Raw genomic sequence first — 27,636 nt, 5'->3', positions numbered from 1 at the left:
ACTCAGAATAAATATTTGCTCTATTAGTTTAGGCAATAGAAAAATATAGAAAAAGACACGACATTTTTAAAACTTGCGTTTAATTTTGAAAACACAAACCTCAATTGAAAAGTTGTATATATATTCTTTGTTCACCCTTGATTTCACTATCTAAAATAATATGAAATAATTAATAAATTCTACCCGAGTACCTAACCATACAATTATTGGCACATGTAGGAAAAGAAATCTATAACATTATTATATTTTAATATTCCTATGCGAGTGCAGAAATTAGACACCATGTCCGAACATCCCACAATTGTGCTCGAAATTTTCAAGCGAATACAACAGTGCTTCAAACTACACTGCCTCCTACAAGGACATGTACACACTGTAATGCACGTCTGTTTCACCATGAAACATTTGACATGTGTTGCAATGGAGGAAAAGTCTCTTTGCCCCAAGTAAATGCTCCTCAGGAATTACTAGACATCTTCTTAGACCCTTCTGCAGAAGGGAACCATTTTAGGAAACACATTCGTGGTTACAATCATGTTTTTTCATTCACTTCGTGTGGTGTACACATAGACGAACAATTAGCTTCAGCAAGACATGGTATATATACATTCCGTGCTCAAGGATCAATGTACCACAGTATAGGAGGATTTCATCCGGATCAGGGGGCGCGGCCACGCTTCTTGCAACTATATATATACGATACTGATCACGAGTTACAAAATAGGATGCTGGAGAACACACAACTGCATGAAAGTTTGGTTTTGAAGCTACAACAATTGTTGCACCGATATAATCCTTTTATCCATGTATTCCACCAGCTTGCACAACGACTAGATGTGCAAGAGTGTAGTTTGGTGATCAGAGAGCGACCTGCTAATCAACCACAATACAGTCTCCCAACTGCTTCACAAGTAGCAGCCATAATAGTCGGTGATGATATTGAAACAATGGTGCGAGGACGGGATATCAAGGTTCAAACCCATGCTGGTAACCTCAGAAGGATTCAAGAGTTTGTTGGGTATTACGATCCACTACAATATCCTCTTCTTTTTCCATTTGGAACCCATGGATGGGATATAAATACTCGAACTCAACGTGGAAACAAAGTATCATGCCGGACATATTATAGCTATATGCTCCAGGTACAAACTCCTATATTTGTTACATCATTTATAGACTTCCGTAGATGATAGTTTGTACCAATAAATGATTTCACAATTTCTAACAATTTTCTATAATCCTCAATATTCGTAGATCCGCCCCAATGATCACTCAACAGTTTTGCAAGCGGGGCGACTTCTTCAACAATATGTTGTTGACAACTATGTGAAAATGGAAACAGGCAAGTTAAGATGGGTTCGACAAAGACAAAGGGAACTTCGAGCTGAACTGTATCAAGGCTTGCAAGATGCTTTGCACACAGGAGAGAATAATGCTGGTAATTACTCAACTTAACGGCCACATGATTGATCATTACGTGTTCCTAAATTTAAACTTTAAAACTAATAATACTTTTCTCTAAAATCTGTTTTAGAAAATGTTGGCAGAAGAACGATATTACCATCGTCATTCGTGGGCAGTCGTCGAGACATGACTCAACGGTACGAGGATGGAATGGCTATTGTTCTTAAAGAAGGCAAACCGGATATTTTTCTAACTATGACATGCAATCCATCATGGTCAGAAATAGCTTCGGAACTCAGTCCTACTCAAACTCCACAGGATCGTCCGGATCTGACAACTAGGATTTTCAGAGCCAAGTTCGAACAATTAAAACAGGATGTTATTACCAAAGGTGTATTGGGAAAGGTGAAAAGTTATATTTATGTCACCGAATTTCAGAAAAGAGGATTGCCACACGTACATATGTTGCTAATCTTAGAAAACAATGACAAATTGAGTGATCCTGACCAATATGATAGTTTGGTCCAAGCGGAAATACCATGCAAAGAAACAGAACCACACTTACATGAGGCAGTGCTAAGGCATATGGTCCATGGTCCTTGCGGAACACTAAATCAATCTTCACCGTGCATGAAGAACGGTCAATGTAAACGCAACTACCCAAAAGAGTTTGTACCAGAGACACGACGAGGTGATGACTCATATCCTCAATATAGGAGGCGATTTGATACTCCAATTCCTATCAACCAAAATGTCACCATTGACAATAGATGGGTGGTTCCGTACAACCCTTGGCTACTACTGAAGTATGATTGCCATATCAATGTAGAGATATGTAGCAGTATCAAGAGCATAAAATATCTATACAAGTATTGCTATAAGGGACCAGACCGTGTGGCAATGGAGGTTCACAAAAGATCTCATTATGATGAGGTGCAACAGTTTATTGATGCAAGATGGATTGCCGCTCCAGAGGCATGCTGGAGGATATTTCGATTCAACCTTTACCGAATGTACCCATCAGTTGAGAGGTTGCAAGTTCATTTGCCAAATCAACATCAAGTGAGCTTTTATGAGCACCAAACTATTTCTGAAATAGTTAATAATGACTATTTCTCAAGAACAATGCTCACTGAATTCTTTGCACTTAATCGGGCCGATGACCAACAATCTAGACATCTTTTGTACAGGGAAATTCCAGAATATTACAGTTGGCACAGCAAGGAAAAAGAATGGCGTCGACGTAGGTCACAAAAGAGAGCTATCGGTCGGATCTATACCGTTTCGCCAACAGAAGGTGAAAAATTATATTTGCGTATTCTGTTGTCAAATGTAAGAGGCCCAACTGGTTGGGATGATTTGCTAACGGTCGATGGTGTCCAATATTCGTCCTTTAGGCAATCCGCTCAACATCGAGGACTGTTGGAGAGTGATAGTAGTATAAGATCATGTTTGGTTGAGGCATCCATTTTGAGAATGCCATGCGCTTTAAGAAGGTTGTTTGCCACCATTCTAATTTTTTGTGAGCCAACAGATGTAAGAAGTTTGTGGGACGAGTTTCTTTCATGTATGGTGGATGATTACGCATCAACAAGCACTACAACCTGCAATGGGTTGACAAATCGTTTGCTTAGGGATTTAAATGACATCCTCCTACAACATGGAAAACATATTGGACAATACGATTTACCAGCTCTAACCTCGGACAACGACAACGACAACTTCATGCCTAGAATTATTCAAGAAGAAATGTCCATCGAAGTTCCTCAAGAAGACCTGTGTTCTATAGAAAGATTGAATCATGACCAGTCTGCAGCTTTCAGGTGCATTATGAATACAATTGATCGAAGAGAAAGTGGAGTGTTCTTCGTGGATGGACCAGGAGGAGCAGGTAAGACATTTCTTTACAGAGCTATAATTGCAGACTTAAGAAGTAAAGGGCATATTGTCTTGGTAACTGCGTCCTCAGGAATAGCTGCAACTTTACTGCCTGGTGGTCGAACAGCTCATTCTAGATTTAAGATCCCAATCAATGCAGAGCCATCCTCCACGTGCAATATAAGTAAACAATCTGATCTTGCAAAACTGATTAGGCAGACGACCGCGATAATTTGGGATGAAGCGCCAATGACTAATAAAGAGACAATGGAATCACTGGACCGCACATTACGAGACATCTTAGAAAACAATACTCCATTTGGAGGGAAGGTGATGGTTATGGGAGGGGATTTTCGCCAAGTACTACCTGTTGTGCCGAAAGGAAGTAAGTCGCAAATGATTTCAGCTTCTATTGTTAAATCACATTTGTGGGCATTCACCAAAATTCTTCACCTGCGACAAAATATGCGATCCCTTAATGATCGTGATTTTGCGGAGTATCTTATGCGCATAGGGGATGGGATTGAGCCTACCATATGTGAAGACTTGGTACAAATAGAAGTAGGCATGGCAATACCATGGGAAGGTGAGGCATCGTTACACAAATTAATAGAAGAAACCTTTCCAAATTTGCAATCTCATGGATGGGATGCATCTTATATGGTGGAGAGGGCGATATTGACACCCAAGAACCATGATGTGCAACAGCTTAATGATATAGTCATCAACCAATTTCCGGGAGACGAACGAATTTTAGCATCCTTTGATGAAGTAGAAGGAGATACAAATAATCTGTATCAACAAGAATATCTTAACTCGATCTCCACAGGTGGATTGCCACCTCATATGTTGAAGGTAAAAAAAGGTGCTCCTCTGATGTTACTGAGAAACATAGATCCTAAGGCAGGCTTATGCAATGGCACAAGGCTACTGTGTCGAGGAACTTTTCAAAATATGTTAGACGTGGAAATCTTAACAGGTCATCACTCTGGAAAAAGAGCTTTTCTGCCTCGGATAAAACACAAAACAACTGAGAACTCAGGACTACCCTTTGTGCTTATTAGAAAACAATTTCCTGTAAGGTTGAGTTTTGCCTTGACGATAAATAAATCACAAGGGCAAACTATCCCTAAGGTAGGGATCTATCTCCCTAAACATGTGTTCAGCCATGGTCAATTATACGTTGCTCTATCTCGAAGTATTTCTCAGTCAACCACAAAAATCTTAGTCAAAGAAGGAACAGTAGATGGAAAAAGGGGACAATTCACAAAGAATGTGGTGTTCAAAGAAATTTTGTTACCTGCACCTCAGGTAATTTATGTCCTTGGCAAATATGTGAGCATTTTTACAAGTATAATCCGTGTATTATGTAATTTTATCATTACATAATCAACATTGGAATAGATAGTTTTGTTCACTAATTTTAACAACTAATGACTAAGATTTTTAACAGATAAATTGATATCAAGAGAGCTCATCAGCATATTAAAAGAGATAAGCGAAAGGAACTGGAACCTCTACTTATCCCAACAGGTATGCACCAACTACGATTCACATATATAAATTATAAAAATTATATCATACATCCTTAAAATATATCATTATTAGTTTTTTAATAAATTATAATTTGCAATGTTTGTATATACTTTGAAAAGAATTCAAAATTTGATTTCTTTAAATGTTGCTATCAATTTTATAATTTTAGCAATAAAATTATAAAAATTAAAATTTTAAAACTAATAAAAGGTAGAGGTATGTTTTATTTGGGATATATCATTACTTAATTCTAAAGTAATATATATAGGACACTACTGCAATATATTGTGATACATATATGCAATAAATTATAGGAAACAGGATTTCAATCGTTATGGAATACATGGAAGGATGAGCAATCAATTGCATCAATGAGACCAATCGACAATAAAGTAAGGATTACATAATTAATGACAGTGACAACTACACTGATGATACATATTTTTGTTTAAATGTTACTGATCAAACGTGCAATTGACACAGGTTCATCCAATCAAAATTTATTCTATTGGTTGGGGAGGTACAGTTAAAGCAGACAAAACTCAACTATGGAAGATGGTAAAAAGAGAAATATTGGAACAAAAAAATAAAAGGTAATGCAATAAACTTTTGTTACATAATAAATATTTCCGTCTATTTCGTCCTATATACCAACTATGTTAAAACTTTAACTCTTTTTTTTCAGCCATGAACTTAGAAGAACACAACTAACTTATTTCGAACCAAAACAATATCATTGCAGGTAATTATTATTAAAAAAAATTCCTAACAAAAAAATATGTAATTTCGTTTAATTTACATTTTGTCAATGATAAACAAGGATTAATGTCATTTCTTTTGTCCTTTCAGAAAGTTCAATGCAAAACAAGATGTCACAATTCTACAGGTTTTAATTAAATTCTTCTCTATAATAAGCAATCAATTTAATTGAATAAACCTGGAGCGTTTTATACGGTTATTTTTATGATAACCAAAATCTGACAGTTTTTCAAGATGCAAGAAGTTATTGACAAGGAGATGTATAATGAATTAAGACGGATTTTATCTAGGTACATAATCTTTGTATTCTCCTATTTTTTCAGTAATACTCTTATAGTTTGATATTTTAAAACAAAAAAAATAAGCATATTCATTTCTTCTATCCTTCCATTATTTGTAGGAAAATGCAGGTCTCTTCAGATTCAGAATCATATTTTGGCCTACCACTTAAAAAAGAAGAAGACAAACATGAATATCCATGATATTTAGAAAAAATTAATCTTTTGTAAATAACTAACATGCATTTGGGTTTATAGATATTTATAGATATATACTCTTTTTAAATTAGGATAATATTTTTGTCGTTGTTTCTGGAACTATATCTTTTACTGATAATATACATATATTTTTATTGTGTGCTTTTATAATTTAGCATTTTAAAGGTTTTCTATAGTAGTTTTACCCTCAACAGAATATAAAACAAATAAGGTTATGTTAATTTTAAAATGATGAAAAAAATATTTATTTGACAAATTTAAAGAATAAATGATATATTAATATCAACACTAAAATATGATATAAATAAGATCACGTTAAACTTAAAATTTAACAAATATAATCTAATAAATTTAAAGAATGAATAATATATTTTAAGAATAAAATTAAATTCTTCAAAACAATAGAAAAGCGGCTGAACAGGCACGTTAGTGCCTGTTGAGCCGCTAGTCAATATAATTAAAATTTGTTATGAATATCAAATACGTATATTCGTATGATAGTTGATTGATGATTAATTTTTAATGTACAGAAGTAGTTGAATTAAGAATATTCGAATAAATAAAAATATTTTACAGAAATAATTTTTTTTACATTTAATATCATTAAAAATATGAAAAACGGTAGGTTTTTTGATATAAAATTAAAGTATAATTTTAATGTATTGATGAAGTAAAACGTTTTATATGGTCCAGTGTAGAATGGTCTGTTTTATACAGTCATGCAATCACATCGATTCTTTTAGATGACCAATCACGCAAATAATCTAAAAAGTAGTTATTTTTACTAATATAACATTACTTAATTAGATGCATACATAAAATTACTTTATAATGACAATATTAAAATTAAATTCATAAAATTATTCTACTTTTCTAATCTTATCAATATACATACAAATATTAGTATTGGCTTTTAATGCTATTAAATCAGTAGGAAAAATGCTAATATGGTTCATTGTTACCTTTTTGTTTCTAATTGATGGCAAAAACATTGCAGTTATGGTGTTGGGCGTCCTAGTGAGTTTGTATTTAAAATGCCGCCGAAGTTTGAAGGAGGACATACCTAAGTTCCAGACGCATCACCAGCAACAACCACAATTTGCTACGCTCACTATAGAAAAATTCTTGAATGATATCGAAAGGGAGAAGCCAGTAAGATTCACTGATCAGCAGTTACAAATTGCAACCGATAACTACTCTAATTTGTTGGGATCAGGAGGTTTCGGTGCTGTTTACAAAGGGATTTTCAATGGCGCCATGGTAGCCGTGAAGGTCCTGCATGGAAATTGTGACAAAAGAAGTCAAGCACAGTTTATGGCAGAAATGGGAACACTTGGTAAAATCCACCATTTCAATCTTGTTCGGTTATATGGCTTTTGTTTTGAAGAAAACTTGACAGCATTGGTTTATGAGTACATGGGAAATGGATCTCTTGACAAGTATTTGTTAAAAGAAAACAACACGTTAGGATTTGAAAAGCTTCATGAGATAGCGGTTGGAACTGCAAGAGGCATTGCTTATTTGCATGAAGACTGCCAACAAAGAATTATTCACTATGACATTAAACCGGCCAATATTTTATTGGACCGGAATTTCAATCCTAAGGTTGCGGATTTTGGTTTGGCAATGATTTATAACAGGGATAACACTCATATATCTATGACCGGTGGAGGAGGAGGCAGGGGAACCCCCGGTTACGCTGCGCCGGAGCTATGGATGCCGTTCCCGGTGACTCACAAATGCGATGTCTATAGCTTTGGAATGTTGTTGTTTGAGATCATAGGTCGGAGAAGAAATGTTGATAATAATGTTCCTGAAAGCCAAGAGTGGTTTCCAATGTGGGTTTGGAAAAAATTTGATGGTGGAGAATTACAGGATTCAACATTAGTGTCTGAATTATTGTTGGAGAAACATAAGGAGATGGTAGAAAGAATGATTAAGGTAGCTTTGTGGTGTGTTCAGTATAGGCCAGAATCAAGGCCTATGATGAGTGCTGTTGTGAAAATGTTGGAAGGCTCTGAAGAAATTCCACAACCTTTGAACCCATTTCAATACTTGATGGACAATGGTTTCACTACTGCTCATGATCATTCACCTCAAGATTCATCAAATATGTACACTACTAGTACAACTTCAAGTGGTAGTGTGATTGTGGTGGAATCCAATAATATTGTATCTACTACTCCAATCAAGAGTCATAATGAGATCGAATTGTTAGTCTCTAGCTAGTTAGGAGTGAAAAGGCTTTCCACAGCTTATTGATTAATTTGTAATTTTTTAATTTTTTCAATTTAATTATATTTCATTGTCAAACGAGTAAATTGATTCACATTTTTTTATCTTTAAAAGATTACTATTGACCAACTAAAACTTACAAGACCAAAATGATTCTTATAACTGCAAGAATCAAGGTAAGCTTAGCCTTAACTCGATCATAACGAAGACAAATTTCACCTTAGAGTTCTATGCAAACCTTTCTAATGATGATTGGGTCAATAAAAGGGACATATAGATATATTAGGGTTACCAATATAAAAAACTGAGAGACTTGAATATTTTAATACATTAATTAGTTGAATTTAATTTGGAGGTGCTTCAAAAGTATGGTTGTGGGACTAAACCTAATCAAACCAATCAAGCTATTAGTTTATTGAGTTGTTGGTTTAACCGATGAGTCATTTATTGAATCGATAGAATTAGTTTCACGTTGTAGGATTACAAGTGTTCATAACACGCAACGAAAGTAATAAAGTAATTCTATTGATCTATTTTGTGCTTAAAATTTTATTGAAATAAGATGGGTTAGATGCCAATACCTGAATACCCTAGTGAATGAAAAACTTTATCCTTCGATAGTACGAAGGTACTATGTGTATCCACACCGAGACTGATCCTTGTTGTCAACTCCTTGACCAATGGATTTAACTGAGAAATTTTTTGCAACTCCTTGCACAAGCAATTCTTTACTAAGAATTGGAATATTTGTGTATGTGGAGGTAAAAGAAAAACTTGTGTGTTCTTTCTTTATCATATACACATATCTATACCAATATATAATGGGGATATGGAAGTTTGGTATCCAAATCTTTCTTCCTATTTTGCCCCTGTTTCTTTTTTAAACTAAAATGAGTTGACTCATGACAAACCTGTCAAACTGAACTACTTCTAATAGATGAAACTGACACCACGTACTCAAAAGACAAAAAATTTTGAAATTAACATAAATAAATAAATAAATAAACTACGTCGAAAAAAAATAAATAATTTATGATTTTTTATTTATAATTTTTTAATAAGTACTTTTTATACATATTGGCTCCATAATACAATAGTATATAAGTGATCAATATATATCATTATAGTTCAATAACTGATAAATAATAGTTATTTCAATGGGACAATAGTATTTAAAGTATCGAAATAATTAAATCTACAACACATGGTTTACATATTTTCTATGTCCAACATTTATTTTACAGATAAAAGTGTACTAACGTATAATGGGAATAAAAAAATTTGGAATATAAATTTATACCGATATACATATACAATATACAATATATAATGGACTATACTAACGTATAATGGGAATAAAAAAATTTGGTACACAATTTTTTCTTACTATTTTATCCCTGCTTATTTTTTTATTTAGACACTGGATTCAATATATAAAAAAACTCTTACTACGTTCTCCATATTTCTTATTTTTTATCCACGATAGAATGTCAAACTGATTCCATCAAACCCACGATATATTTAAAAACTGTAAAAAACTGCTACTACTACGTACTCGCTTTAAAAACTAACTCACTTTCAACTCTTAAGAGACTCTTTCCCTTTCAATCGTGCTCTAACAAACGTTTTTCCTCTGCATATTATTCCTATCATTCTGACATAAAAAAATGGAAACTTCACGAAATCCACAGCCACGTCAACGTCGACCCAGTTGGACAGATTATGCTAGGCGAAGAAGACAGAACATGACAGAAGAACAGAGACAACAATACCTGGCTAGAAGACGTGCAAGTTATCGGGAGATGATTCGACAAGGAAAACAAGTTGCCATATCAACTGATACAACTTCAATGCCAAACACTGGTGGAGGTGCCCGATTAACTACAAATATAGGGGTAGCCAGATTGACTACAATTAGACAAATGGCCAGAGCTACCACTTATCATCAATCTGTTACGGGTAACACGATAACATCATTTAAATTTCTTTGTATTGAATTCGTTCTTAATAATTATATTTTACTTTTTAAAAATGCAGGAATGGAAGCGCATGGCAATAGAACTGCCACAGGTACAGAAATAAAAATAACATAATTGGTTGCTATTTTATCATTAATATTTTGTAACAAAATTAATTAAATTAATATTACTATACATGGTTTACCATCTAAGCAGTATCTTTCTTAATCAAACAATATATTAATCGTATATGAAGTTAAAAGTTAACATTCCAAATTTTTTAGACATCATTCATCTATAAAATTTTTTTTTCATAAATTAATGGTCAGTAACTAATAATAATATTTCTTTAATATATTTCATTCCCGTCGTCCAATATATAATATATAACGTAATATATAATTTTTATATATTTGTATTAAAAAAATAAAAAATATGATGTCATGTAAGATTAACGACAAAAAGTACTTTTATATTAAAGTTTTTGATAATAATTTTATAATAAAAAATAAAATTTATATATTAAATTAATAAATCAATGCAACATTAAAATTCTTAACAACACTTTAATTTAATTTTTTTTAACTTTTTGTATTCTCAATTGGTAATGATATATAATTCTAAGAAATCAAAAATAAAATTAGGATATATCTCACCTACGTACAAATATAACAGCTATTTAAAATAACAAAAACTATCTATCTATGCCAATATATAATGGATGAACACATGTTCTCATTTATTTTCTTTATCTTTTTTTTATTAAAAAATGAACTTACCTACGAACACAATTTAAAAATTGAACAACTTCTAATAAAGGAAACACATACTACGTCCTTAGGATAAATGACATTCTGAAATTAAATTTATTAATTATATTTTTATCTTTAACTTTTCAAGATAATAATAATAATAATAATAATAATAATAATAATAATAATAATAATAATAAAATTATGTCATCACTAAATACCAACATATAATCGAGATGCACAGATTTAGTATCCAATTCTTTTTTTAGTATCCAATTCCTTTGACTCTGTTTCTTTTTTATTAAAAAATGGGTTTAACAGAATTTAAAAATTAAACCACTTATAATAAAGAAAACTGACACTACGTACTCCAGATACATAATATTTTAAAATTAAATTTATTAATTATATTTTTATCTTTAATTTTTCATGATATTTTTTAAAAATTAATAAATATAAATAATTAATATAAATAACGTTATACTATAATCATAATAATGATATATAAATAAAATTACGTGAACAAAATATTAATAATTTATTATTTTTTATTAGTATGTTTCATACATAATAGCCTGTAATACAATAGTACTTTAAGTGATCAATATATTATTATAGGACAATGACTGATAGTATATAAAATATAATTGTTTTATTAATGACAATAGTATTTAAATTATAAAGAAACATAAATCATTATTAACTAAAGTCATTGGAATAATTAAATCTACACCATATGATTTACATATTTTTTATGTCCAATATTTTTTTTTTAAAAATTTCATATAAAAGTGTACTCATTAATCAAATATATACCGATATATAATAAACTATACATAATGGTTAAAAAATTACAATAGTTATTATTTTTTATTTTCTGTGATAAAAATAGCCCTACATAAATAAAGATTAGTTCCTTTTATTTTATAAAGATTAATTCCTTTTATTATCAACATAAACACAAAAAAACAAGAATACATTACAGTATAACAAATTAAATATTCTTTAATCATATCTTTGTATTCTTAATAAATATAATTTATGAAATACTCATCATATCATCAATTAAAGGTAATAAATTAACAAAATAAGTTAAAATATCTCACGCATTAATGGACGAAATTCAAACCTTTGAAAAAAAGTACTATAAAAAAATATAATAGAAGCGTAGAACAAATTATTTATATTATAATAAAGAAATCTAGATCAATTCTAAAATATTTAAAGTTATCGATATTTTTTTTCTTGCAATCAAAATTAACTAATATAATATTATGATAACTAATTCTTCTCTTATGAGTTTAATTATGCTTATTTTAAACATTGTTCTTTAAAAATATAGGTACCGAAATATATGGTAACGGAGCTGGTCCAAGTAACAGATCCCCTGGTTAGTATCTTTATATGCTTTAAATATGTAAACATATCGATATAAGTTATTTTACCTGCACATTAAATCTTCTTAACGTAGAATATTATCAAGATTAACTAACTTAATTAACACGCTTTATTTTATTGCTAAGCACCAATTTGTTATTAATTCTAAAATAATTAAAGTTACCGATATTTTGTTTCACACAATCAATGTTAACTAATTCTTCTCTTATTAGTTTAACTTATGCTTATTTTCTATATTGCTCTTTAAAAATATAGGTACGGAAATACATAATAACAGAACTGGTCCAAGTAATAGATCATCTGGTTAGTATCTTTATATGCTTTAAACATGTAAATACATCGATATAAGTTAATTTGTCTGCACATCAAATCTTCTTAACGTAGAATATTAACAAAATTAACTAACTTAATTAACACGTTTTATTTTATTGCTAAGCGCTAATATTCTGTTTTTTCAAAAAGGTAGATAACATATGAATTTTGCATTGTTTTTAAATATAGGTGTACATCAAGACACCGTTACAACTACTAATTCAAATTCTCAACCAATTGCTTCTTATGAACCAACTATAAACAATACTAGAAGTCATGCAAATATAAATGGTGAGTACTCTATTTATATTTTTAATATTTTATCATCATCATCATATAATAATCATTACTATATAAACTGTGATTAGTTAAACTTATTGTATTATTATGCTTATTAGTTATCGTAATAATAAATGCATTTTTTTATGTTTATTATATGTACTGCTTATTATATATTGTAACCAAAATTCTGAATTTAATAAAAAAATTTAAATTAAATACTTAACAAATAAAATATTTAAAATAATTGATACATTCATGAAACTAATAATACTAACAATAACTATATAATAAAATTGTTGTAACAACATATATCTTTTAAAATTAAGGAACAAAAAGTGAACAAAAAAAAAAATTAAACACAAAAACAACAATTAATAGATACTACAAAAATATTGATGTCCTATTTCATGTATTTAAAAATAAACTGTATAAATTATATGGGTCCTTTTTATTATAAGGTCATTAACAAATTAAACATTTAATAAATGGTGAAATTTACAAATAGCACAAAGTGTTCTAATTTCTTAAAGATAAAAAAACCTAAACATTATAAATAAAAGTTACAAGTCAACACGTAACTAAATAATGTAGATCTCAAATTAAAAACATAGCTAACGGTATATACATTCTTATCAGTTATAAAATTTTTTTTTAATGAATCACTGATTTAAGTATTAACTCAAAAAAATGCTACTACATCGTTTATCCAATAGCAAAAACTATGAGACACATAATATTATTTAGTGATGCAAAATAAATTTTAACATCGTTATAGTTACTAAGAAACTAGGAAATAAACCCTTGATGATAACAAGATTATCAAATTAAAATTTAATAATGTATAAAATATTATAAACATAAACACCACCAAAAATAACAAAATAAAAAAACACCATTTATGTTAACCATAAAAAAATATTTATGCAATTTTAATGGACAAATTTTTTATTATATCGTTAATTTATCATAATAATTCTAAAAAATATAATTAAAATTATTACAAATTAGAGGTCAACATTCAAAATTTTCATAAAATTAAATAGCACATAAAAACACAATAAAATTATATCATTTTAAAAATATTCTTTGTATATTTCAGTATAACTCAGAATAAAAATTTGCTCTATTAGTTTAGGCAATAGAAAAATATAGAAAAAGACACGACATTTTTAAAACTTGCGTTTAATTTTGAAAACACAAACCTCAATTGAAAAGTTGTATATATATTCTTTGTTCACCCTTGATTTCACTATCTAAAATAATATGAAATAATTAATAAATTCTACCCGAGTACCTAACCATACAATTATTGGCACATGTAGGAAAAGAAATCTATAACATTATTATATTTTAATATTCCTATGCGAGTGCAGAAATTAGACACCATGTCCGAACATCCCACAATTGTGCTCGAAATTTTCAAGCGAATACAACAGTGCTTCAAACTACACTGCCTCCTACAAGGACATGTACACACTGTAATGCACGTCTGTTTCACCATGAAACATTTGACATGTGTTGCAATGGAGGAAAAGTCTCTTTGCCCCAAGTAAATGCTCCTCAGGAATTACTAGACATCTTCTTAGACCCTTCTGCAGAAGGGAACCATTTTAGGAAACACATTCGTGGTTACAATCATGTTTTTTCATTCACTTCGTGTGGTGTACACATAGACGAACAATTAGCTTCAGCAAGACATGGTATATATACATTCCGTGCTCAAGGATCAATGTACCACAGTATAGGAGGATTTCATCCGGATCAGGGGGCGCGGCCACGCTTCTTGCAACTATATATATACGATACTGATCACGAGTTACAAAATAGGATGCTGGAGAACACACAACTGCATGAAAGTTTGGTTTTGAAGCTACAACAATTGTTGCACCGATATAATCCTTTTATCCATGTATTCCGCCAGCTTGCACAACGACTAGATGTGCAAGAGTGTAGTTTGGTGATCAGAGAGCGACCTGCTAATCAACCACAATACAGTCTCCCAACTGCTTCACAAGTAGCAGCCATAATAGTCGGTGATGATATTGAAACAATGGTGCGAGGACGGGATATCAAGGTTCAAACCCATGCTGGTAACCTCAGAAGGATTCAAGAGTTTGTTGGGTATTACGATCCACTACAATATCCTCTTCTTTTTCCATTTGGAACCCATGGATGGGATATAAATACTCGAACTCAACGTGGAAACAAAGTATCATGCCGGACATATTATAGCTATATGCTCCAGGTACAAACTCCTATATTTGTTACATCATTTATAGACTTCCGTAGATGATAGTTTGTACCAATAAATCATTTCACAATTTCTAACAATTTTCTATAATCCTCAATATTCGTAGATCCGCCCCAATGATCACTCAACAGTTTTGCAAGCGGGGCGACTTCTTCAACAATATGTTGTTGACAACTATGTGAAAATGGAAACAGGCAAGTTAAGATGGGTTCGACAAAGACAAAGGGAACTTCGAGCTGAACTGTATCAAGGCTTGCAAGATGCTTTGCACACAGGAGAGAATAATGCTGGTAATTACTCAACTTAACGGCCACATGATTGATCATTACGTGTTCCTAAATTTAAACTTTAAAACTAATAATACTTTTCTCTAAAATCTGTTTTAGAAAATGTTGGCAGAAGAACGATATTACCATCGTCATTCGTGGGCAGTCGTCGAGACATGACTCAACGGTACGAGGATGGAATGGCTATTGTTCTTAAAGAAGGCAAACCGGATATTTTTCTAACTATGACATGCAATCCATCATGGTCAGAAATAGCTTCGGAACTCAGTCCTACTCAAACTCCACAGGATCGTCCGGATCTGACAACTAGGATTTTCAGAGCCAAGTTCGAACAATTAAAACAGGATGTTATTACCAAAGGTGTATTGGGAAAGGTGAAAAGTTATATTTATGTCACCGAATTTCAGAAAAGAGGATTGCCACACGTACATATGTTGCTAATCTTAGAAAACAATGACAAATTGAGTGATCCTGACCAATATGATAGTTTGGTCCAAGCGGAAATACCATGCAAAGAAACAGAACCACACTTACATGAGGCAGTGCTAAGGCATATGGTCCATGGTCCTTGCGGAACACTAAATCAATCTTCACCGTGCATGAAGAACGGTCAATGTAAACGCAACTACCCAAAAGAGTTTGTACCAGAGACACGACGAGGTGATGACTCATATCCTCAATATAGGAGGCGATTTGATACTCCAATTCCTATCAACCAAAATGTCACCATTGACAATAGATGGGTGGTTCCGTACAACCCTTGGCTACTACTGAAGTATGATTGCCATATCAATGTAGAGATATGTAGCAGTATCAAGAGCATAAAATATCTATACAAGTATTGCTATAAGGGACCAGACCGTGTGGCAATGGAGGTTCACAAAAGATCTCATTATGATGAGGTGCAACAGTTTATTGATGCAAGATGGATTGCCGCTCCAGAGGCATGCTGGAGGATATTTCGATTCAACCTTTACCGAATGTACCCATCAGTTGAGAGGTTGCAAGTTCATTTGCCAAATCAACATCAAGTGAGCTTTTATGAGCACCAAACTATTTCTGAAATAGTTAATAATGACTATTTCTCAAGAACAATGCTCACTGAATTCTTTGCACTTAATCGGGCCGATGACCAACAATCTAGACATCTTTTGTACAGGGAAATTCCAGAATATTACAGTTGGCACAGCAAGGAAAAAGAATGGCGTCGACGTAGGTCACAAAAGAGAGCTATCGGTCGGATCTATACCGTTTCGCCAACAGAAGGTGAAAAATTCTATTTGCGTATTCTGTTGTCAAATGTAAGAGGCCCAACTGGTTGGGATGATTTGCTAACGGTCGATGGTGTCCAATATTCGTCCTTTAGGCAATCCGCTCAGCATCGAGGACTGTTGGAGAGTGATAGTAGTATAAGATCATGTTTGGTTGAGGCATCCATTTTGAGAATGCCATGCGCTTTAAGAAGGTTGTTTGCCACCATTCTAATTTTTTGTGAGCCAACAGATGTAAGAAGTTTGTGGGACGAGTTTCTTTCATGTATGGTGGATGATTACGCATCAACAAGCACTACAACCTGCAATGGGTTGACAAATCGTTTGCTTAGGGATTTAAATGACATCCTCCTACAACATGGAAAACATATTGGACAATACGATTTACCAGCTCTAACCTCGGACAACGACAACGACAACTTCATGCCTAGAATTATTCAAGAAGAAATGTCCATCGAAGTTCCTCAAGAAGACCTGTGTTCTATAGAAAGATTGAATCATGACCAGTCTGCAGCTTTCAGGTGCATTATGAATACAATTGATCGAAGAGAAAGTGGAGTGTTCTTCGTGGATGGACCAGGAGGAGCAGGTAAGACATTTCTTTACAGAGCTATAATTGCAGACTTAAGAAGTAAAGGGCATATTGTCTTGGTAACTGCGTCCTCAGGAATAGCTGCAACTTTACTGCCTGGTGGTCGAACAGCTCATTCTAGATTTAAGATCCCAATCAATGCAGAGCCATCCTCCACGTGCAATATAAGTAAACAATCTGATCTTGCAAAACTGATTAGGCAGACGACCGCGATAATTTGGGATGAAGCGCCAATGACTAATAAAGAGACAATGGAATCACTGGACCGCACATTACGAGACATCTTAGAAAACAATACTCCATTTGGAGGGAAGGTGATGGTTATGGGAGGGGATTTTCGCCAAGTACTACCTGTTGTGCCGAAAGGAAGTAAGTCGCAAATGATTTCAGCTTCTATTGTTAAATCACATTTGTGGGCATTCACCAAAATTCTTCACCTGCGACAAAATATGCGATCCCTTAATGATCGTGATTTTGCGGAGTATCTTATGCGCATAGGGGATGGGATTGAGCCTACCATATGTGAAGACTTGGTACAAATAGAAGTAGGCATGGCAATACCATGGGAAGGTGAGGCATCGTTACACAAATTAATAGAAGAAACCTTTCCAAATTTGCAATCTCATGGATGGGATGCATCTTATATGGTGGAGAGGGCGATATTGACACCCAAGAACCATGATGTGCAACAGCTTAATGATATAGTCATCAACCAATTTCCGGGAGACGAACGAATTTTAGCATCCTTTGATGAAGTAGAAGGAGATACAAATAATCTGTATCAACAAGAATATCTTAACTCGATCTCCACAGGTGGATTGCCACCTCATATGTTGAAGGTAAAAAAAGGTGCTCCTCTGATGTTACTGAGAAACATAGATCCTAAGGCAGGCTTATGCAATGGCACAAGGCTACTGTGTCGAGGAACTTTTCAAAATATGTTAGACGTGGAAATCTTAACAGGTCATCACTCTGGAAAAAGAGCTTTTCTGCCTCGGATAAAACACAAAACAACTGAGAACTCAGGACTACCCTTTGTGCTTATTAGAAAACAATTTCCTGTAAGGTTGAGTTTTGCCTTGACGATAAATAAATCACAAGGGCAAACTATCCCTAAGGTAGGGATCTATCTCCCTAAACATGTGTTCAGCCATGGTCAATTATACGTTGCTCTATCTCGAAGTATTTCTCAGTCAACCACAAAAATCTTAGTCAAAGAAGGAACAGTAGATGGAAAAAGGGGACAATTCACAAAGAATGTGGTGTTCAAAGAAATTTTGTTACCTGCACCTCAGGTAATTTATGTCCTTGGCAAATATGTGAGCCTTTTTACAAGTATAATCCGTGTATTATGTAATTTTATCATTACAATATCAACATTGGAATAGATAGTTTTGTTCACTAATTTTAACAACTAATGACTAAGATTTTTAACAGATAAATTGATATCAAGAGAGCTCATCAGCATATTAAAAGAGATAAGCGAAAGGAACTGGAACCTCTACTTATCCCAACAGGTATGCACCAACTACGATTCACATATATAAATTATAAAAATTATATCATACATCCTTAAAATATATCATTATTAGTTTTTTAATAAATTATAATTTGCAATGTTTGTATATACTTTGAAAAGAATTCAAAATTTGATTTCTTTAAATGTTGCTATCAATTTTATAATTTTAGCAATAAAATTATAAAAATTAAAATTTTAAAACTAATAAAAGGTAGAGGTATGTTTTATTTGGGATATATCATTACTTAATTCTAAAGTAATATATATAGGACACTACTGCAATATATTGTGATACATATATGCAATAAATTATAGGAAACAGGATTTCAATCGTTATGGAATACATGGAAGGATGAGCAATCAATTGCATCAATGAGACCAATCGACAATAAAGTAAGGATTACATAATTAATGACAGTGACAACTACACTGATGATACATATTTTTGTTTAAATGTTACTGATCAAACGTGCAATTGACACAGGTTCATCCAATCAAAATTTATTCTATTGGTTGGGGAGGTACAGTTAAAGCAGACAAAACTCAACTATGGAAGATGGTAAAAAGAGAAATATTGGAACAAAAAAATAAAAGGTAATGCAATAAACTTTTGTTACATAATAAATATTTCCGTCTATTTCGTCCTATATACCAACTATGTTAAAACTTTAACTCTTTTTTTCAGCCATGAACTTAGAAGAACACAACTAACTTATTTCGAACCAAAACAATATCATTGCAGGTAATTATTATTAAAAAAAATTCCTAACAAAAAAATATGTAATTTCGTTTAATTTACATTTTGTCAATGATAAACAAGGATTAATGTCATTTCTTTTGTCCTTTCAGAAAGTTCAATGCAAAACAAGATGTCACAATTCTACAGGTTTTAATTAAATTCTTCTCTATAATAAGCAATCAATTTAATTGAATAAACCTGGAGCGTTTTATACGGTTATTTTTATGATAAACAAAATCTGACAGTTTTCCAAGATGCAAGAAGTTATTGACAAGGAGATGTATAATGAATTAAGACGGATTTTATCTAGGTACATAATCTTTGTATTCTCCTATTTTTTCAGTAATACTCTTATAGTTTGATATTTTAAAACAAAAAAAAAATAAGCATATTCATTTCTTCTATCCTTCCATTATTTGTAGGAAAATGCAGGTCTCTTCAGATTCAGAATCATATTTTGGCCTACCACTTAAAAAAGAAGAAGACAAACATGAATATCCATGATATTTAGAAAAAATTAATCTTTTGTAAATAACTAACATGCATTTGGGTTTATAGATATTTATAGATATATACTCTTTTTAAATTAGGATAATATTTTTGTCGTTGTTTCTGGAACTATATCTTTTACTGATAATATACATATATTTTTATTGTGTGCTTTTATAATTTAGCATTTTAAAGGTTTTCTATAGTAGTTTTACCCTCAACAGAATATAAAACAAATAAGGTTATGTTAATTTTAAAATGATGAAAAAAATATTTATTTGACAAATTTAAAGAATAAATGATATATTAATATCAACACTAAAATATGATATAAATAAGATCACGTTAAACTTAAAATTTAACAAATATAATCTAATAAATTTAAAGAATGAATAATATATTTTAAGAATAAAATTAAATTCTTCAAAACAATAGAAAAGCGGCTGAACAGGCACGTTAGTGCCTGTTGAGCCGCTAGTATATAGTATGAGATTGGTGACTGATTTGTGAATCAAATTACAATTTAATTTGAAACAGAATCAGTTCGGATCTTATCCATATTTAAAACTCATCATAGAATAAATAATTAATTATTTAATATTCTCAATTATCATATTATTATATTCATGGTACTAGCAAAGAATATAATAATATTCTATTTGAATTAATATAATTATTTATTTGATCTAATCAAAATAATAATTAAATGATTATTTACCAAGGATTAGAACACTCGTTAGTGTGTGACCCCATAGGTTCAATACTAAGCGGGTAGTAAATTAGTCATACTAAATTTACTAATCAAGGTTGGCGTCTAGCAACGCTCCTTGACGACCCGATAGTATGAAGTAATAATATTTTTACTAAGAAACCCAAGATGAACAAAAAATACAACTCCTTCCATCTTTTCAGCTCTTGGCTAACTTTTAGAGTACGGTTTAATTGTCAAACTCTAACTTGTTACCATTATTATAATGAATTATGAATGACTTAAGAAACTCATTTCTTAATTCATTCAAACCCCTTGGCCAAGGCATTGTTTATTTCATTCATTATAATCGTAGAGTTCAAACTCATTACCATAGTTGATGGATTCCATTTTGACTAATCATTAATTCTACAAGTATTTAAATCATACCCAATGTCCATTTAACTAACACCGTAGGGTGTTAGGTGTCCGGAATCAAAATATAACAAATACATTGTCAATTACTATGATAGTCGCAGGTCAAAGGAAAATTCTAATATTATGTTCATCATAAGAATATCCTATTGACAAATATACGGTAACTATAACCATTAGGAATTCTTAGAGTGAGTCAGTTCAATGGTTATATCTCTATATATACCATTTATATATATAATTTAATAAATGAGATCTATTAATCTTCATCCAATGAAGACTATTATATATATATATTAATCTATCCGAATCACTAATGTCCCATTTTTAGTGATTCTACGATTAAGAACAATTTAAATTAGAAGTACTCAAAAAACGTATATCTCATTATTACGATCCCTATCGTAATTATTCGTTTCTAATTTTAATTAAGAACACTATCATAAATTATAAAAGTTTATTCTTATAAAAAGAAATAATAAAAATAATAATTCACAATAGTATTTTGTTAGACATACACACTTATCTCCAACACACGTAAATAAAAAAATATAAAATAATCAAAAATCTTGGTAACAAGAGGAGTATACAATAACAAAAAAGACCTTAGTTCGAATCACATCTTCATCAATTTTAAAGTTTTCACTCAAACGATTTGGTTGGACCAACTTTTCATCGGTTCTCATCGAATTTAACTTATTCTCATCCTTAAATGGTCCTACAACTAGATTGGGCCAATTAAGAATTTGGTTCACCGGTTTTTTGGTTAAACTAATCCATTCGATTCAATTTTTATAATTATGCATCAAAGTAAACAATATTATGTTAGTAAAAATAATTATCTTTTTAATTGACTGTATAAATTGTAATAAAAATACGAATGCAATTGAATATAGTGTAAAATATTATGTTAGTAAACAATATTAAAATTAAAGTGTAAACTTAAGTATAGTTAATTTTATGTGAAGTTTGTTTGTTTGTTTTTTTTTTTTTTTTTTACCAAAGATAGGAGACCCGAACCCGCAACTTCTTAATTGAGTATGGGGAGACTATGCCATTTGAGCTATAACTCATTGGCTTTATGTGAAGTTGATAGTTAAAAGTTATTAAATGATAATTTAATTAAATCTGTTAGATTATTTAATGATTTTTAGTTATCTAACTTTATGTAAAATTAAATGCATTTAAATTTTCACCTAACATTAAACTCTAATCGATATATAGAAAAATATTATATCTCTAATCTTAACAAATACAAATGCGTGTTGGCTGGTGCCCCATCAATCGTTTTCATCTTTCCTTATCAGTTTTGACGGAATGACAATTCCGTTTAATGTTGATATGTCGTTACTTATTAAGACGAAGGAAAATTTCCAGGAATCCCAAATAAATTAATGTCTTAGGCGGAAGGTACCACGAAAGTTCAAAACCGAAGAATAGTATTTGTCGTTGATTGGAGGAATTACGCGTTTAATCAACATCTATACCAATATATAAAGCCAATACTAGAGTTTGGTGTCCAATTTTTATAGACATCATTTACCCTCAAATAATTCATTCTACAAATCAAATTTATGGACAAAATAGTAATAATACATTTTTGTTTCTTAATTAAAAAAAGTCATCAACCCACAAAAGAGTTAAATAACTGCTGCAATCGTGAGAAAATTAAATAACTGCTCCACTTATAAATATGTCGTCTGGCTGTTGTGGATTCTTTTTTCTGTGTTTTGCTATATTTTGGTTCTTACATGCATTTATTAAGAAAGGGAGAATTCAGCAAATTAATAATTACATGCAAATGATCGCCATATGATTTGATAAGGGAGTTGATACAATTCATACGCCAACTTCATTGTTAAACACAGGTATCTATATTCTACCTTTTAAAAAATATAGAAATCGACACGATAATGGTCCAAATAATAGGTATAAATGGTAGGTATTTTATATTCATGGTTTATTTTATCTTTGAGTACTAATTTTTAAAATAAAATTCAAAGACAACATCCTCAATAATATCCACCTTCTCCTCTTTTCAACATCCTCAATTGTATCGCCTCCATCGTCATCCATCCGTTGCAGTTGCAAATTTAATTTGGCTTCACGCATAACTTCCACTTACATTTTTTTTCTTTAATTTACTTATTTAATTTATATTTTTAGTCATTTTTCTATTCTTTTAATTCATTTCCAATATTTTAGGTAAAAAATAGTTCTATCTTTTTTTCTAATCAATTTGATGTAAAAGAATTATTTTTTTTATCTTATTAATTTGATGTAAAAAAAATATTTTTTTATCTAATATGTGTTCTTATTTTTGTTTATATGTCTTTATCTATGAAATGAAGAAATTTTATAAATATTTTGTTAACTTTTTAGATTACTTTGCAATAATATTTATTTAATTTTTTAAATTATTGATTATAGTACATAAATATTTTTTCTAAAATAAAATAAAATTATTAATTTTGTCTATCACAGTATCATTTATCTTACATATTGGACCGCCAATACCAAAGTTTGGTGTCCAATTTTTATAGACATCATTTACCCTCAAATAATTCATTCTACAAATCAAATTTATGGACAAAATAGTAATAATACATTTTTGTTTCTTAATTAAAAAAAAAGTCATCAACCCACAAAAGAGTTAAATAACTGCTGCAATCGTGAGAAAATTAAATAACTGCTCCACTTATAAATATGTCGTCTGGCTGTTGTCGATTCTTTTTTCTGTGTTTTGCTATATTTTGGTTCTTACATGCATTTATTAAGAAAGGGAGAATTCAGCAAATTAATAATTACATGCAAATGATCGCCATATGATTTGATAAGGGAGTTGATACAATTCATACGCCAACTTTATTGTTAAACACAGGTATCTATATTCTACCTTTTAAAAAATATAGAAATCGACACGATAATGGTCCAAATAATAGGTATAAATGGTAGGTATTTTATATTCATGGTTTATTTTATCTTTGAGTACTAATTTTTAAAATAAAATTCAAAGACAACATCCTCAATAATATCCACCTTCTCCTCTTTTCAACATCCTCAATTGTATCGCCTCCATCGTCATCCATCCGTTGCAGTTGCAAATTTAATTTGGTTTCACGCATAACTTCCACTTACATTTTTTTTTTTCTTTAATTTACTTATTTAATTTATATTTTTAGTCATTTTTCTATTCTTTTAATTCATTTCCAATATTTTAGGTAAAAAATAGTTCTATCTTTTTTTCTAATCAATTTGATGTAAAAGAATTATTTTTTTTATCTTATTAATTTGATGTAAAAAAAAAATATTTTTTTATCTAATATGTGTTCTTATTTTTGTTTATATGTCTTTATCTATGAAATGAAGAAATTTTATAAATATTTTGTTAACTTTTTAGATTACTTTGCAATAATATTTATTTAATTTTTTAAATTATTGATTATAGTACATAAATATTTTTTCTAAAATAAAATAAAATTATTAATTTTGTCTATCACAGTATCATTTATCTTACATATTGGACCGTACTAATGTATAATGAACTATACAAATGTAAAACGGGAATAAGAAAAATTTGGTATCCAATTTTTTCTTCCTATTTTATCTCTATTTATTTTTTGTTAAACAATGAATTTAATATAATAAATTGTTACTACGTCCTCCATATTTTTTATTTTTTTTATCAAATAAAGAATTTACCCACAATAAAGTATCAAACTGATTCACTATCAACCCACGACATATTTTAAAACCGAAAAAAACTGACGTACTCAATTTAAAAACTAACTCCCTTTAAATAAAAAACTGTTCCACCATCAGTCATACTTAACCCTCAGTTAAATTAAATTACTCTTTCACTTTCAAAAAATGCAGACGGAATTGCTAATAAATAAAAAAAATGGACGAGAATGAATATAAATATTTTCACATTCTTCACTATCTTCATATTTTATTGTTTAATTCTATGTTAATTTAGTTTCTACTTTTCTGTATTTTTCTTGCTGTTCATTCTTCTCCTTTCTTCAATACCCTAGCCTCCATCATCTTTGGACGATTTTGCAGCGGTTATTGCTTTCACGTAACATCCACTTATATTTTTTGTTCTCTTTAATTTACTTATCTAATCTATATTTTCAGTAATTCCTCTGTCTTTTTAATTTATTCTAAACTTTTTACATATAAAAATAGTACTATGTCTCATTTTTTTAATCAATTTAATGTAAAAAAAAAATAATTTTTTTATCTTATCAATTTGATATGTATTTTTATTTTTTGATATATCTTTACCTATTAACGAATGAATGAAGAAAAGTCTCATAAATATTTGGTTAACTTATTTTTTTTAATTGCTTTGTAATATTTTTTTATTTTTTAAAATATTGATTATGTAAAGTATTATTTATATTTGATATTTGAGTACATAAATATTTACTTTAAAACTAAATTAAATTATTAATTTTATCTACTATAATATTATTTATTTTGAATATTGGCCAATTTATTTGAGTGGCATATATTATATAAGACGCGAGTATTGAATTTGATATTTAATTATACAGAGTACTTGATTTGACATTTATTAATTTCTAAATTATATTGCAAAAAATTAATTAATTTAATATTATTTATTTGTCACATGCTTAACATATAAAAGATACAAAAAAACCTACACCTATCAATAGTAGAATAAAAAATTCTCACGCATATTTTGTTAATTTCTTTTTTTTATTTGTAATCTATTTTATATTGGATAATATTTTTTTTATTGATTATTAGTTTGACATATAACACAATAAATGTAGTAATATAAGAACTTTGTTAATTAATTTTTCAAATAATATGACGACCTAATATAAGAAATTTATTAATTAATTTTGTTAATTTCTTTTTTATATTTAATCTATTTTACATTAAATAATATATATTATTTTTTATTGATTATTAGATAGACATATAATATTTAAATGTGGTAAGATAAGAACTGTGTTATACTTTTTTTATTGTTTTAATCTTAATGATTATTTTCTTCTCTTTATTTTTCTATGTCATGGACCATGTAAGTTTTAATTTATTATTTTTTCTTATATATATTCTATTTTTTAAACTATTTTATTTTATTAGGTTTTTTAATTTATTTTATTATATTTTTTTATTTTGAAAATTTTAGAGTCTAAAAGATCTCCCGTTTAAACGATTCCAATTATATGATTCAGAAGTAGTTCAAGAAAATAGATTTAAATTTTGGTAATTTATTAAGTCTGATTATTATATAAGAAGTTAAAAATATAATTTAGGTGGAATATTTATAAGAAGTCTAAATATAAGAAGTAAAGATATAATATAAGAATAATAATAATAAGTAACTAAAAAGTCTAATATTTTGTTAAATTTAAGGATTTTTAAATTACTTCATATGTGATAATATTATTTTTTAATTTTTAAATTATTAATTATACAAAGTATTATATTTAAAATTTGAGTACATGAATATTTATTTTTAAATTAAACTAAAATAAATGAATTATATTATAAAAATATAATTTATTTTGACTTCTATAATATCATTTGTTTGGCATATGACACTGGTTATTTGATTAACATATAAAAGATGTAACATATAAATAGTGATAATTAATTACGGTGGAGTGAAGAGATGGTGGAAGGAGAAGAAAAAAATGAGAAAGAACAAAATAATATAATAACAACGATTAGACAATGATAGATATGTGTATAGAGAATAATAATAAGAGAAAGAATAGTGTTTGATATAGTAAGGGGAAATAATAAAAATTATAAGTTAATAATTTAGAAAAATAATGAAATTAAAAATATTTAAAAAATTAAATATAAAATTAAAAAAGAAAAATAAAATATTTAAAAAATTAAAAAAATTTTAAAAATTAAATATAAAATTAAATGCTTTATGTCTTACTTTTTTAGCGAAACTTCAATAACTCATAAAAGTTAACGGAATAGATGGTTATAAATCAAAGTGATAGGCAAAATTAACATTTGCAATAATAATACTTGGTGATAATTAATTACGGACGGTCGGGTGAATAGAATATGGAAGGAAAAAGAAAAAACGAGAAAAGAGAACAAGGTAATATAATAATAATAACGGCGATGAGACAATGACATACAGGTATGTGTATAGAAAATAATAGCAAGAGAAAGAATAATGTTTGATATAGTAAGGGATATAATAAAAATATAAATTAATAATTTTAAAAAAAATAATAAAATTAAAGATAATTAAAAAATTAAATATAAAATTAAAAAAATAAAATATTATTGAAATTATGCATGAAGATAGAGAGTGCTTTGAATATAAAGAAGTTATTGATAAGA

General features: G+C 29.7%; 3 protein-coding genes across 3 annotated transcripts; all 3 read left to right on the top strand.

Annotated features, from left to right (window-relative positions):
* Positions 1–410: 410 nt before the first annotated feature.
* LOC112742443 (uncharacterized) lies at positions 411–6,059 on the top strand. The gene is made up of 9 exons (XM_025791675.2): positions 411–1,142; positions 1,255–1,438; positions 1,535–4,593; positions 5,133–5,210; positions 5,302–5,411; positions 5,504–5,560; positions 5,668–5,704; positions 5,803–5,867; positions 5,978–6,059. Exons 1-9 carry the CDS (start codon positions 411–413, stop codon positions 6,057–6,059), a joined length of 4,404 nt encoding a protein of 1,467 aa, XP_025647460.2.
* A 954-nt stretch (positions 6,060–7,013) lies between these two features.
* LOC112742442 (rust resistance kinase Lr10-like) lies at positions 7,014–8,303 on the top strand. Its single transcript, XM_025791674.2, has one exon. It carries the CDS (start codon positions 7,014–7,016, stop codon positions 8,301–8,303), a length of 1,290 nt encoding a protein of 429 aa, XP_025647459.1.
* Positions 8,304–9,976: 1,673 nt separating this feature from the next.
* LOC112742441 (uncharacterized) lies at positions 9,977–20,174 on the top strand. The gene is made up of 14 exons (XM_029292449.1): positions 9,977–10,268; positions 10,347–10,379; positions 12,362–12,409; positions 12,673–12,720; positions 12,919–13,020; positions 14,385–15,256; positions 15,369–15,552; positions 15,649–18,707; positions 19,247–19,324; positions 19,416–19,525; positions 19,617–19,673; positions 19,781–19,817; positions 19,916–19,980; positions 20,093–20,174. Exons 1-14 carry the CDS (start codon positions 9,977–9,979, stop codon positions 20,172–20,174), a joined length of 5,067 nt encoding a protein of 1,688 aa, XP_029148282.1.
* The last annotated feature ends 7,462 nt before the right edge of the window (positions 20,175–27,636 follow it).

The sequence above is a fragment of the Arachis hypogaea genome, chromosome 14 (genome assembly GCF_003086295.3).
Source record: "Arachis hypogaea cultivar Tifrunner chromosome 14, arahy.Tifrunner.gnm2.J5K5, whole genome shotgun sequence".
In the NCBI taxonomy this organism is placed as follows: Eukaryota; Viridiplantae; Streptophyta; class Magnoliopsida; order Fabales; family Fabaceae; genus Arachis; species Arachis hypogaea.
This window is presented reverse-complemented; position numbering and strand designations above follow the sequence as displayed.

Excerpts from the sequence above, each read along its gene's own strand:
- LOC112742443 (XM_025791675.2), top strand. The coding sequence starts at position 411 with ATGTGTTGCAATGGAGGAAAAGTCTCTTTGCCCCAAGTAAATGCTCCT. Across the intron at positions 1,143-1,254 it reads ATTATAGCTATATGCTCCAG|ATCCGCCCCAATGATCACTC; the intron begins GTACAAACTCCT and ends CAATATTCGTAG. Across the intron at positions 5,705-5,802 it reads AAGATGTCACAATTCTACAG|TTTTTCAAGATGCAAGAAGT; the intron begins GTTTTAATTAAA and ends AAAATCTGACAG.
- LOC112742442 (XM_025791674.2), top strand. The coding sequence starts at position 7,014 with ATGCTAATATGGTTCATTGTTACCTTTTTGTTTCTAATTGATGGCAAA.
- LOC112742441 (XM_029292449.1), top strand. The coding sequence starts at position 9,977 with ATGGAAACTTCACGAAATCCACAGCCACGTCAACGTCGACCCAGTTGG. Across the intron at positions 19,526-19,616 it reads TTGGAACAAAAAAATAAAAG|CCATGAACTTAGAAGAACAC; the intron begins GTAATGCAATAA and ends TCTTTTTTTCAG. Across the intron at positions 19,818-19,915 it reads AAGATGTCACAATTCTACAG|TTTTCCAAGATGCAAGAAGT; the intron begins GTTTTAATTAAA and ends AAAATCTGACAG.